Below are 14,511 nucleotides of genomic sequence, written 5' to 3' on the forward strand. Positions count from 1 at the left end.
CTGGTGATGAGACGTGGATTCGCCGTCTCACCCCAGAATCGAAACAACATTCAGTGGAGTGGCGGCACACAGGATTTTCCACAAAGCAAAAGTTCGGAACGACAATGTCAGCACAAAAACTCGCGTGCACAGTATTTTGGGACAGGAAACTGGTTTTGCTGGTTGACTTTGTACCAAGGAGTGAAATCATCAATGCGGAACGATACTGTGAGTTTGACGTGCAATCCAAAACAAAAGGAGAGGAATGCTCAGTAAAGGAGTTGTGTTGCTCCATAACAGTGCTAGTCCCCATACTGCTGGTGCCAACCAAACGTTAATCCGATAGTTCGGTTGGGAGCAGTTTGTCCGCCCACCGTACAGCCCGAATCGGCGCCATTTGATTACCACTTGTTTCTGCACCTGAAGCGCGAGCTCGGCAGCAAGCGCTTTGAAAGTGATGACAACGCAGAAAAACGCTGTGAATATATAGTTGTCTTCACTGGGGGCATGTTTCTTTGAGAAAGGTTTGGACAGATTGGTATGACACGTGTTTAAACATTGGTGGAAAATATATCGAAAAATAATTTAAGGTGTGCTCTTTCATATAAAGATAAATTCGGCTTGAACAAACCTGTTGTATTTTTTTTTTTTTTTTTTTTTTTTTCAGAACGGTACTTACTTTCCGAAACATGCCTCGTATTTGATATTTTGACGCATCCATAAATTACAGTGTAACTATTCCGTCAAATTTCCATGTATTTAATTTTCTCTGTATTTTAATTTTCTCTGTATTTAAACCCATGTCCCTGCAAGCGTTTAATACGACCTCTCCATTTCTTTCTATTGTTCTGTCATCACCTATCAGATTTACATCATCAGCTTACACCATAATCTGGCGAATACAATTCAACTCTAGGCCGTAGTTGCTGTCTTGGATTTTCCTTGTAGTGTACTCCAGAACAAAATTGAAGAATAATGGTTACAGTGCATCTCCTTGTTTCAGGCCTTCTCGACATGAACGCTCGTGGACAAGAATTTTCTACTCAAACTTTACTTCGGGATTCATTGAAACACATCTTCACTAATCTAACCAGCTTTTTCGGTATTGCAAATTCTGTAAGACTGTTATACAATGTTTCCCTCCTAATCGAGTCATAGGCCTTTCTAAAATCAATAACTAGTAATTGATGTACCGGGAGATTTCATTCCCATTTCATGTTGAATGTTTGTCGAATGGTAAATATCTGATCGATGGCTGATCGGTTTCGCCTAAATCCGCGCTGATAATCTCCAATAATGCGTATGAGGTCAATCTTGGTAACAGAATATTCGAGATGATTTTATAGAAGAGATAAATATTACAATCAGTGTAGTCGTCTTTCTTGTGAATTGGTACAATGATTGATTCTTTCCACTCTTGTTGCAATTCCTCCTTGTTCCAGATAAGGAGAATTAGTTTGTGTACCTTGTTTAACAATTTTTCCCCTTCAGCTAAAATTTACTCAGTCTGAATTTCGTCTATACCCGAAGATTTGTTTCCTTTAGTATCTTTATAGCGATTTGTACTTCTTTTCGGTTACACTCTGGAATATATAATTTGCTGTGTGCATTTCCCTTTATCCATGAACATTAGTTTCTGACAGCGTGTTAGGTAAATCGTCAAAAAAATCTTTCCATCTATTCAAGATGCTGTCTGTATCAGTGAGAATTATTCCGTCGACTTTCTTTAATATATAAGCGCAAGGTTGATACCCTTTCTTAAATTCGTTGATGTCCTTATACATGTCACAAATGTTTTTGTTTTTATTATTATCTTCAAGTTCATTAATTTTAGCTTTAAAACTTTTGTAATTTTTCCCGCTTGATATCAACGAAATTTTATGTAGCTATATCGTTCGGGTTTTGTAACAATCGCAATTTTGCGTGTTTTTTCTTCTCCACTAGTTTCGTTCATTCTTGGTCAAACCATGGTTTGTTCCTTGTATTTTCATGTTCCCCAATTTTACTTTTGCTTCAGTAATCTCTCTCTTATTATCCTGATACCAGGTAGTGGTCAGTGTCACAGTCTCTGAACGACCGAACATCAATTATGCTAGACTGTCTTCTATCTATTAAAACGTGATCAATTTGATTGTGTGTTTTCCATCTGGTGAGATTCAAGTATATAAACATCGTGATGTAGGAATTTTGTACTCTTCATGGTGAGGTTTTTGGATATTGCAAAGTTCACGAGTCTAACGCTTTTGTCATTACATTCCTTATACAAACTTTCATTCCCAATAATTGGTTAGAGGTTCCTCAGGTGAATGACGCTGGGCTGTTAGTGCGAGGTTACTGTTAATGCTTTGACAGTATTCGTTGGCTAGTATATTGTAGACATTCATCTTTTTATAAATTGTTTGTTCTCATAAGACAATGGAGAAGCTAACTCATGCGGAATGTAGTGTGGGTTTAGGACGTGCAACTGTTTTTATGATTAACTGGATAATATGTTCACTGGAAATAATAAGTGCTAGAAATAAAGTAGAAGTTTGGAAAGGAAATGTATGTTGTATCTGTGCCGTCGTTTCATTCTATACATAATCCCAGATTAGTTTGCTCATAAGTAGTCTAACACTGGATTTTTTTTCTTTGTCTGGTCTGTCTAATTATTTTAGAAACTTAGTCTGACAGTTTTTAATAGGCGCAGGAAGTACCATTGCTTGTTCCAACAATGCTGTGCTTCCTTTCAAATTCAATAGCTGATTAAAAAGGACTCAAATTTGCGTATTTAAATAGTAAACTTGAAATCATTCATATTTTCCGAGAACTAACTTACTACTTCGTTGCGAAAACTATCGTTTGTTGTCAGAAACGAGCAAGAAAGTTGTTGTCAACAATAAACACAATGGTCTCAATTTATATTGTGATATCCATTTATTAATGTCAATCCGCTCATCTCTGGTCTAGTGGCTATCATGCGAGCCTTTGATGCACAGGGTCTGGGTTCAATTTTCTGCGGGAGACTCTTGATAAATTTAAACGCATTACAGTGGTTTAGATTCCACTTTAAACTGTTGGTCAACGTCTCATATTGTTTCCATGTAGGACCTTTAATCTCTAATCCAACCAACAATATAAATATTATATTAATGAAATACTATATACATGTTAAATCGTTCTTTTATGATTGCAGTGCAGCGATGTTGGATTTATTTGTGTGTCTATTGAATCAGCAGTTAGTTGAAGATGTATATAGTGCTTCAGTAGCCCAACTTTCATATGATGTATTCCCATCAGACAAAGGAGTAGTTGTGAAAATTTCTGGATTTAACGATAAACTAACCGTAAGTTGTTTGTTTTACTTTTAATACTGGCAGTTGTAAACTTTTGTCTCGTAATAATTAAAAAGAACTTAAAGAGTTTCTGTATTTTCGAACACATCCCCTTACACAAAGTTTAAAAATTCTACGAAAAAATTGAAGAGAATTTCATACAAAGGACAGGGAATATTTTTGAATCCTTGAGAATGAATTCATGATTTTTTGTGAAGGCCCTTTTGATGTTTGAGAATAACACATTCATTTGCATAGATTATGGGATGAGTTTTTACCTGATATTACATTTTCTTCTGATCCGTTGCACATAAAGAGATGAAATTTGATATTGGCTTTTATATATATCCAATTTCATCTTTTTTTTCTTTTACATACAATGCCAGTATTTCATTTGTTTCCATGAATATTGAAAAATTTCTCCCAGAAGGGATTGAAGGCGAAATCAGTATAGTGGTCGCAAAGGGCAAGGACGCAGTACTTCTTTGAATCATCATACATTAAGGCACGATATTCATATATAGGGATTTTTACAAACAAAGAATACGAATATTGTATTAACTTGCAAAAAGTGGCGGGGGAATTGTTGTTGTTGTTATTGTTATTATTATTATTATTATTATTATTATTATTATTATTATTATTATTATTAAACCGCGGTGGCTCAGTGGTAGAGCGTTCACCTCTGGTGCATGGGAGTCCTTGGTTTAATCCCAGCTCGCAACAAGTGAGCTTTGTGGTGGACAAACACCGTGTGCGTGGGTTTTCTCGGGGTTGCCCTGTTTCTTCCCACTTTCTTCTTTCTACCATTTTATTGATTTCTGATCATCACCATCTCCTTTAGCCTAGCTGGCATAACCGTGAGACGTAAAACTTAAAGTTTTTTCTTCTTCTTCTTCTTCTTCTTCTTCTTATTATTATTATTATTATTATTATTATTATTATTATTATTATTATTATTATTATTATTTAAAGACAAAATATTTCATAGAAAGTAGCACAGTCGGTTTAATTATACCTTAATGATGTCTTTAAGAATGTTACCTATAAAGGAGAAGTTAGCATTTTAAAATAATTAATTGTCATAGCCAAGAATACATTCTCTTTTAATTGAAAGAGCAAATTGTGGAGGGAGGCATAAGGAAATCTAGATTGATTTTGTATAGATAGAAACTAACACTGGCTGCCACGTTAAATAACGTCCTATTATTTGGGATGTAAATTAGTGTGGGTAGTTTTATCCTTATTTTTCGTTTTTGTGGGGGTGGGGAATCCTTTGCTACTTATTTTGGCTCTAACGGGAAATTTGGGGAATGATTGCACCCAAGCACTTGAAGGATGGGTACCACTGTTATTATTATTAGTATTAGTGGCTGAAAGTTACTACAAACTCCCTGAAGATACAGCCTCTGAATGTGTATGGCCAACCAGCCAACTTTTAGTGGGTGATGTCAGTACATGACTTCCATCGCCTTTATTTCTGGATCTCTAGACCAGGTTCACTATCTTTTAATTATATATATATATATAAAAAAAAAAAAAAAAAAAAAGCCCTCCACTTGTCTGAAAATGTGAAATGAATAACGAAAATTGTGCCTGGAAATCAAAGTCAGAACCACGAATATGATAACCGTGTGCAATAGCCATTTTACTGTTATTACTATTGTCGTTACTACTATTTACTACTACTACTAATAATAATAATAATTATTATTATTTCAACATTAATATGTGTGTGATCAAAATGTAATAAACTCTTACATTTCTTGTTTATGAGCTATTATCATCATCACTCTCATCTTCTGAAGAATCTGTTACTTGTACACAAATTTCAATCCTTTTATCAAAAATAGATTGAAAGTTTTCGTAACTTCCTTCAATGCTTTCTATATGTTTGATATGATTTATCCACTTTTCGGGCGTCACATGATTGCACGACTCCTTAAGAAGTTGTGTTACTTTCCCCACTGGTCGTTTCCTTAAATTTCGAGACGAAACCCTACCCTTCAGTTCTGACCACACCATTTCGATGGGGTTGAGGACGCAATGGTAAGGTGGTAAACGTAGCACAATATGCCCATATTTTGCAGCTAATTCGTCCACCGCATATTTCTTTTTTTTTCTGTCGATAACAGAAGTGTTCTCTTCTATAACTTCAAGGAGAACGGGAATTATAGGAACAGGATTAGGAATGGGGATATTATGCAAGGTCATATAGTTAAGAATTTGACTTTTCCTCCAGGAAGAGATTGGTTTTGGGTTGAGAACATGATTGTGATACGGGACATTGTCCATAACAATTACAGATGATGGCTCAAGGCGTTTCAGTAGTGTCTCCTCAAACCAATTCTCAAAGATACCTGCATTCATACTACCATGGTAATCTTCTGGAGCATCAGCCATTGTTTTGTGTGTTATTAGAAGCGCATCGTCAATAAAACCTGAACACCCCCCGCAATGTAGAATAACAATTCTATCACCGTTATTCCCAGGACTCGTTATAGTACAATTGTCCGAATCGTCTGTCCAGTTTGTTCAGTTCTTCATCCGACAGGAGTTACTATCAAACCACGTTTCGTCGAAGTACACATCTGCATAACCCTGAGCACGAAGATTATTGATACTATGCAGGTATCTATATCGCCATGCAATTACATGTGGTGATTCACTACGAATACATTTTTTCACCGAAATTTTATATTTAAAACCCATACTTCGTAGCAGGCGATAAACTGTGGTGCGTTGGTATGGAAACTTGTATTCGGTGTCAGCTGTCTTAAGTCTCATTGCTTCAATTAGCGCTTCCGTTGTGGGAGATTTGCCTTCCTTATAAAATTCAAAAACTGTGCGTCGCAATAAATCACGAGTGAAATCGTCAATTTTATCGAATTGAAGCTTTTGTTTTACAACTTTCTTTTTCGTTGGTGTCGAATAGCTTTTCACATCAATTTTCCCACTAATTCTTTTTATAGTACTAATGCTAACACCAGTCGCCTGCGTTAATAACTTATTTAAGTTTTTGGAAGTTAAGACACTACAATTATCAATGACACTTCGTAAAAAAAAACCCACATTTTTCACTAACATTATTCTTCGCTTACGCAACTTAGCTCCCCTCCCAACTACAACATTATCTTATTTCGTCGGAGTTCTTGGCGAAGAAGGCCCGGCCTCCGGATTTTCGTAAAAATATTGCTCGTTACGAGTGTTATTGTTTAACCAAGGTCGGAAAAACATTGACATTGTAGCGAATTATAACCGAACACACTAACACAAAGAGTGATTCAAGACTGAAAGAAATCTTGAGAAAAGGGGGCATTTGGCAATCTCTTTTTCTGTTTCTGACCGAGGGTTGCCTCTTGTTTTCTTAGATTTATGGCCAGTTGACAAGGGTCAGAGCCATGTGGGTGATCTGTGAATTCCTGGAACCAGGGTTCTCTTGATCTGAAGCCATGTATAATAACAGAGATGCAGAGAAAACGGGTTAAAAATATTGCCCAAGGGGGATTGCTAGTTTCTGATGTACCACAATAGTTGAAAAAATTAAAATAAAATGGAATGGATTTTAAAAATTTAAACAAGAGCAAAAATAACCTACTACAGTTAAAACTTACGGATATAGAGATAGGTAATGTTTAGAATTAAAATTGAAAAAAATGAATCAGTTAATACCCATTCATACAAAAACTTGTAATCAAAATCTTATAGCAGTAATATCGTGTGTTAGCCTTTTTTTTATTTTCGAACGACGAAAGGAGAAAAGAAAGTATGGTGATCGTGAAAAGAAAAAATCAAATTCGAGATTTCAACGGATTTACGCGTTTCATAGTCCACACATACCCAAAAAGTGATTTTTCGACATCTGTCCTTCTTGATGGACATTCGCCTAGAGGCCATACCGTTTAACGTATTGAGACAAAATTTTAAACGTAAGATTTCAATGTGATTTTCCAGAGAATTTTTCTTCTTCTTACCCGTAAAAATAAGGATAATTTACTGGTGTGAAAATCAAAATTTGCGATCTTCTCAAAAACAGCTCTAGCAATTCTGTTTATCTATCTATTAAAATGCTACAATATCCATATAAGGTCCTTAGCTCCAACTTCTAACTTATGATTTCAAACTTTTGATTTACGGTTACTTTTGATTTCACGATCAACAAAGACAAATAATATTTTAAAGTATGTGTACTTTAAATAAGTTATTTAAATAGATCTTTTTTTATAAAGTTTATTCTTTAAAATTATTGTTCAAAACCTTTGTATTTTAATAAGTCTTCTCCAAAATCAATGCAAATGAATTGTGCTGCCATCTTTGGAGTTCTTTTAAACTATATGTTTGTGGCCAATCCTTTCGACAGTGAGGTCGCGGGAACTACAGGCTCTAGAAAGATAACGTTTTCACTGATCGATTGCAAATTTTGCGTAGATTGTCCAGTTCTAATTGAATATTTATAAAACATGGCCGTTATTTCTTTATTACACTTTTGCGGGTACACTGAATGTGTTGAATTAAAAAAAAGTAAAGTATCTTATCCTACGAGTTCTATATTCCAACACGACATAATTGTATATATGGGTGGTATATCTCTCAGGCGTTTGTTTCATGGCCAAATGATGATAAAAAACGAAGGATAATCATTTCTCCAGTCTAAGATTAATCTTTATTGTTTGGAGTGTTTTGCTTAATAAACACCTTATATCACTGACGTTATAATTAATTGTTTGTGTAATGTATTTGCTTATTACATACTGCATGCAAGAAGAAAGTTAACACTGGTCGTACATGAATTAAAAGCTCCAACCGGAAGTAGGCTAAAACCTTGCAACTTCACTTGTGTCTGCAAAGGAATATGTACAGATGTTGTGAGGAATGACAAGGAGATTCATGCTCATATGTGAATGATGCGCTGTGTAGAAGTCGCAAGTTCAGATAGTCTATATTATAAAATTGAAAGTGACTATGTTTGTGACGCTTAATCTCTTGAACCGCCCGACCGATCTCGATCAAATTTTCAGCGTTGATGCGATTCTGGCCTCGGAGTGTTATTAGCTATTTACTTTGACGGTACAACTTAGGGGAGCGGGAGGAAGGGGACATAGAAGAAAATAAATACAGCTTAATAACTCTTGAACCATCAGACCGATCTTGATCAAATTTTCAATGTAGACGAGGTTCGGGACTGAGGTGATTTTTATCATCTCACTTTGACGGAGCAACGTAGGGAAGGGGGTGGAGGGGGAGATATACAAAAATCAATAAATATAAAAATAAAAGTGACTATATCACACTTGCGAGCGGTGATTATATTTAATGAGAAAAAGCGTAAAGGCTATTACTCACCGCAAAAAATATGTATTATGTAGAAGGAAATTCTACTACATATTTTTTGCGGTGAGTAATAGCATTCCCGCTTTTTCTCATTAAAAATGACTATGTTCGTGAATTAATTACTTTTGAACCACCCGATCGATCTCAATCAAATTTTCAACATGTATGAAGTTCAAACCTGGAAGGTTTTTCATCACTTCATTTGGACAGTAGATTTTAGGGGAGGGAAGGAGGGGACATATATGAAAATGAATACAATTTAATAACTTCAACCACCCGACCGATCTCGATCAAACTTTCAAAGTAGATAAGGTTCAGGCTTGGAATGTTTTCTTCCTTTCACTTTTACAGTGCAAGGAAGGGAAGGGGGAGGGGGTAGATATATGTCAAAAAGGTAAAAATAAAAGTGACTGTCTTTGTAACTTCATTACGTTTAGACCACCCGACCGATCTTAACCAAATTTTCAACATAGATGAGGTTCAGATATGAGGTGGTTTTCATCATATCACTTTAACTGTAGAACTTAGGGGAGGGGAGAAATCTATAAAAATAAATAAAACAATAACTCTTGAACCACCCGACCGATCTCGATCAAACTTTCAACATAGATAAGATTCGGGCCTGGGATGTTTTCTTCATTTTACTTTTACAGTGCAACGAAGGGGATGGGGCGGGAGAAGATAAATATGTAAAAAAAAAAAAAAAAAAAAAAAAGTAAAAATAAAAAGTGACTGTTTTGTGACTTAATCACGTTTAAACCACCTTCAAAAAATTTTCAACATACATGAGGTTCGGACCTGAGGTAGTTTTCATCATATCACTTTAACGGTAGAACTTAGAGGAAGGGGAGGGGAGGGGAGAAATCTATAAAAATAAATGAAACTTAATAACTCTTAAGCCACCATACCTAACTTTCAACATAGATAAGGTTCGGGCCTGAGATGATTTCGTTATTTCACTTTTTTGGTGGAACCTAGAGTAGGGGGAGGAGGATATATATATATTTGACGATAGAACTTAGGGGAGGAGGTAGGAGGGGGAGATATATAAAAATAAATAAAACCTAATAACTCTTGAACCACAGAACCGATCTCGATCAAAGTTTCAACCTAGATTAAGTTCGAAGATGAGATGATTTTTGTCATATCTCTTTGATGATGTAGCTTAAAGGAGGGGATAGAAAATGACCGATATTAGTGTCGAATATATAGTTTTTGAGGACGCTGAGATGAAGAGTGACATTTCTGATGCCATTTAAAAATCCAAATTCAGCCCCGCAAAAATTTTGGGAGGGGAGGGGGATATATATATATATATATATATATCAGCATACACTTTTTCTCGTGTGCATGTTCTTTTTGGTAGTTTCTCATTTTCCCTGTTTTTGGTTACTTCACCCTCTTTTGTTCCCACGCCAATTCCTATTGTAGGTATATACACACTGTGCTGCTGCTATTCACCTCGAATGGCCCGCCACTCTCATTTATGGTAACTAAAGCGCGTGCGTAGTCCTGGCCCCCCCACCATCAGGCAGTTCTTCGAAAACAATTTCAATCGTTTGTACTTCGTTTGCTCCCATTTGCTCCGCAGTAGCTCCGTTTGCTCCCTTACCGTTCCCGAGAAAATGGAATCTTAAAGTGACGGGGGGGGGGGCAGAACAACGTCGTTCCAGCCCCCCCACCCAACTAGAAATAATAGTTGAGGGGAACGGATGGTGGCATTCGTTTGTACTTCGTTTGCTCCCATTTGCTCCACAGTTTCTGCGTTTGATCCCCTACCGTTCCCGAAAAAATAGAAATATAAAGTGGGGAGCCAGAACAACATGGTCCCAGCCCCCCACCCCCCACCCAATAGCAGGGAGGAACGGATGGTGTCATTCGATTGTACTTCGTTTGCTCCTATTTGCTCCGCAGTTTCTACGTTTCCTCCCCTACCGTTCCCGAGAAAATAGAAATTTAAAGTGGGGGGTAGAACAACATGGTCCCAGCCCCCCACCCAACTAAAAATAATCGCTGAGGGGAACGGATGGTAGCATTTGTTTGTACTTCGTTTGCTCCCATTTGCTCCGCAGTTTCTGCGTTTGCTCCCCTACCGTTCCCGAAAAAATAGAAATTTAAAGTGGAGGCCACAACAACATGGTCCCAGCCCCCCACCCAATAGCAGGGAGGAACGGATGGTGTCATTCGATTGTACTTCGTTTGCTCCTATTTGCTCCGCAGTTTCTACGTTTCCTCCCCTACCGTTCCCGAGAAAATAGAAATTTAAAGTGGGGGCAGAACAACATGGTCCCAGCCCCCTACCCAACTAAAAATAATCGCTGAGGGGAACGGATGGTAGCATTTGTTTGTACTTCGTTTGCTCCCATTTGCTCCGCGGTTTCTGCGTTTGCTCCCCTACCGTTCCCGAAAAAATAGAAATTTAAAGTGGGGGCCACAACAACATGGTTCCAGCGCCCCACCCAATAGCAGGGAGGAACGGATGGTGTCATTCGATTGTACTTCGTTTGCTCCTATTTGCTCCGCAGTTTCTACTTTTGCTCTCTTACCGTTCCCGGGAAAATAGAAATTTAAAGTGGGCGGGCAGAACAACATGGTCCCAGCCCCCCACCCAACTAAAAATAATCGCTGAGGGGAACGGATGGTAGCATTTGTTTGTACTTCGTTTGCTCCCATTTGCTCCGCAGTTTCTGCGTTTGCTCCCCTACCGTTCCCGAAAAAATAGAAATTTAAAGTGGAGGCCACAACAACATGGTCCCAGCCCCCCACCCAATAGCAGGGAGGAACGGATGGTGTCATTCGATTGTACTTCGTTTGCTCCTATTTGCTCCGCAGTTTCTACTTTTGCTCTCTTACCGTTCCCGGGAAAATAGAAATTTAAAGTGGGCGGGCAGAACAACATGGTCCCAGCCCCCCACCCAACTAAAAATAATCGCTGAGGGGAACGGATGGTAGCATTTGTTTGTACTTTGTTTGCTCCCATTTGATCCGCAGTTTCTACGTTTGCTCCCCTATCATTCCCGATAAAATAGAAATTTAAAGTACGGGGTCAAAATAACATGGTCCCAGCCCCCCAATCAATAGCAGATAGGAACGGATTGTGGCATTCGCTTGTACTTCTTTTGCTCCCATTTGCTCCGCAGTTCCTAAGTTTGCATCCTTACTGTTCCCAAGAAAATGGAACTTTAAACTGTGATGGGCCAGAAAAAAAGGAACCCGGGAACTTCGAGGGGCCAGAAAAAAGTGATCCCAGTCCCTCGAATTAAAAAAAATCACAAAGAGGAACAGATGGTCTCAATCGTTTATACTTCCTGTGCTCTAAATTGTTCCGCAATTTGTCCGGTTGCTCCCCTGGTGTTCGCGAAAAAATAGAATTTTAGACTGAGAGAGTCAGAACAACATGGTCCTAGCTACCCACTCAATGGTAGAGAGGAACGGATGGTGGCATTCGCTTCTATTTCATTTGCTTCAATTTTCTCCGCAGTTTCTCAATTTGCTGCCCTGCCGTTCCCGAGAAAATGAAACATTAAACTGGTGGTCCGGGAAAGCGTATCCCAGCACCTCGAATTGAAATAATTTCAATGAGGAACGGATGGCGGTATTCGTTTGTACTTGGTTTGATTCGCGGTAGCTACGTTTACTCACCATTCCCGAGGAAATGGAACTTCAAAGTGGAGACTAGAACAAAATTCTCCCAGCATTCCACTCAAATAAACATAAAGCATAGGAGAGCGGATCGTGGCATTATTTTTTACTTTTTTAGCTTCGATTTGCTTCACAGTTATTTCTACTTGGGTTGCTTCTCTAACGTTCTCGAGTAAGCAGAACTTAAACACGTGATCTCAGCCACCGTCCCGACGTATATAATCGCAGAGGGGAGTGGATGTTGGCTATATCTCGTTTATTCATATTTGCTCCACAATTGCTCTGAGTACTCGTCTACTCCGATTGTTGTTAAGAAAGAGGAATTTTAAAGCGGTTGATGGAGTACTCAGAGCAATTGTGAAGCAAATATGAATAAACGAGATATAGCCAACATCCACTCCCCTCTGCGATTATATACGTCGAGACGGTGGCTGAGATCACGTATTTAAGTTCTGCTTACTCGAGAACGTTAGGGAAGCAATCCAAGTAACTGTGAAGCAAATCGAAGCTAAAGAAGTACAAAATAATGCCACGATCCGCTCCCCTATGTTATTATGTTTATTTGAGTGGGGTGCTGGGAGAATTTTGTTCTAGTCTCCACTTTAAAGTTCTATTTCCTCGGGAATGGTGAGCAAACATAGCTACCGCGAATCAAAGCAAGTACAAACGAATACCGCCATCCGTTCCTCATTGAAATTATTTCAATTCGAGGTGCTGGGATACGCTTTCCTGGACCACCAGTTTAATGTTCCATTTTCTCGGGAACGGCAGGGCAGCAAATTGAGAAACTGCGGAGCAAATGGGAGCAAATGAAGTAGAAGCGAATGCCACCATTCGTGTGGGGGGCAAAAACCATGTTGTTCTGGAACCCCCAGTTTAAAATTCTACTTTCTCGAGAACGGTAGGGGAGCAAACGGACAAACTGTGTAGCAAATGAGAGCAAAGGAAATACAAACGAATGCGACCATCTGTTCCTCTCTGTGATTTTTTTTAATTCGAGGGCTGGGATCAGTTTTTTCTGGCCCCTCAAAGTTCCTGGGTTCCTTTTTTCTGGCCCCTCACAGTTTAAAGTTCCATTTTCTTGGGAACGGTAAGAATGCAAACTTAGAAACTGCGGAGCAAATGGGAGAAAATGAAGTACAAGCGAATGCCACAATTCGTTCCTATCTGCTATTGATTGGGGGGCTGGGACCATGTAATTTTGGCCCCGTACATTAAATTTCTATTTTATCGGGAATGATAGGGAAGCAAACGTAGAAACTGCGGAGCAAATGAGAGCAAACAAAGTACAATCGAATGCCGCCATCCGTTCCCCTCAGCGATTATTTTTAGTTGGGTGAGGGGCTGGAACAACGTTGTTCTGGCCCCCCAATTTAATGTTCCATTTTCTCGGGAACGTAAGCGGAGCAAACGGAGTTACTGCGGAGCAAATGGGAGCAAACGAAGTACAAACGAATGCGACCATTTGTTCCTCTCTGTGACTGTTTTTAATTCGAGGGTCTGGGACCACCTTTCTCTGGCGCCTCAGTTTAAATTTCTATTTTCTCGGGAACGGTAAGGTAGCAAACGGAGCTACTGCGGAGCAAATGGGAACAAACGAAGTACAAACGAATGTCACCATCCGTTTCTCTCTGCTATTTGGTGGAGGGACTGGGACCATGTTGTTCTGGCCCCCCACTTTAAATTTCTATTTCTTCGGGAACGGTAAGGGAGCAAATGGAGCTACTGCGGAGCAAATGGGAGCAAACGAAGTACAAACGAATGCCACCATCCGTTCCGCTCAGCGATTATTTTTAGTTGGGTGGGGGGCTGGAACAACTTTGTTCTGGCCCCCCACTTTAAGGTTCCATTTTCTCGGGAACGGTAAGAGAGCAAACGGAGCTACTGCGGAGCAAATGGGAGCAAACGAAGTACAAACGAATGCGACTATTTGTTCCTCTCTGTGACTGTTTTTAATTCGAGGGTCTGGGACCACCTTTTTCTGGCCCCTCAGTTTAAATTTCTATTTTTTCGGGAACGGTAAGGGAGCAAATGGAGCTACTGCGGAGCAAATGGGAGCAAACGAAGTACAAACGAATGCCACCATCCGTTCCGCTCAGCGATTATTTTTAGTTGGGTGGGGGGGCTGAAGCGACGTTGTTCTGGCCCCCCCACTTTAAGATTCTATTTTCTCGGGAACGGTAAAGGAGCAAACCGAGCTACTGCGGAGCAAATGGGAGCAAACGAAGTACAAACGAATGCGACC

General features: G+C 38.9%; 1 protein-coding gene across 2 annotated transcripts in view; it reads left to right on the forward strand.

Moving 5' to 3' along the window:
• Positions 1-14,511, forward strand: part of LOC145673474 (nardilysin-like) — a 276,674-nt gene that overhangs the window by 201,671 nt on the left and 60,492 nt on the right. For both annotated transcript variants that reach the window (XM_081743202.1, XM_081743203.1), the window contains one exon: positions 3,155-3,305. In XM_081743202.1, coding sequence (XP_081599328.1) covers positions 3,155-3,305 — 151 coding nt within the window. The remainder of the gene's footprint in view (positions 1-3,154; positions 3,306-14,511) is intronic.

Source organism: Thermobia domestica, chromosome 16 (genome assembly GCF_964235325.1).
Source record: "Thermobia domestica chromosome 16, izTheDome1.hap1.1, whole genome shotgun sequence".
NCBI lineage: Eukaryota > Metazoa > Arthropoda > Insecta > Zygentoma > Lepismatidae > Thermobia > Thermobia domestica.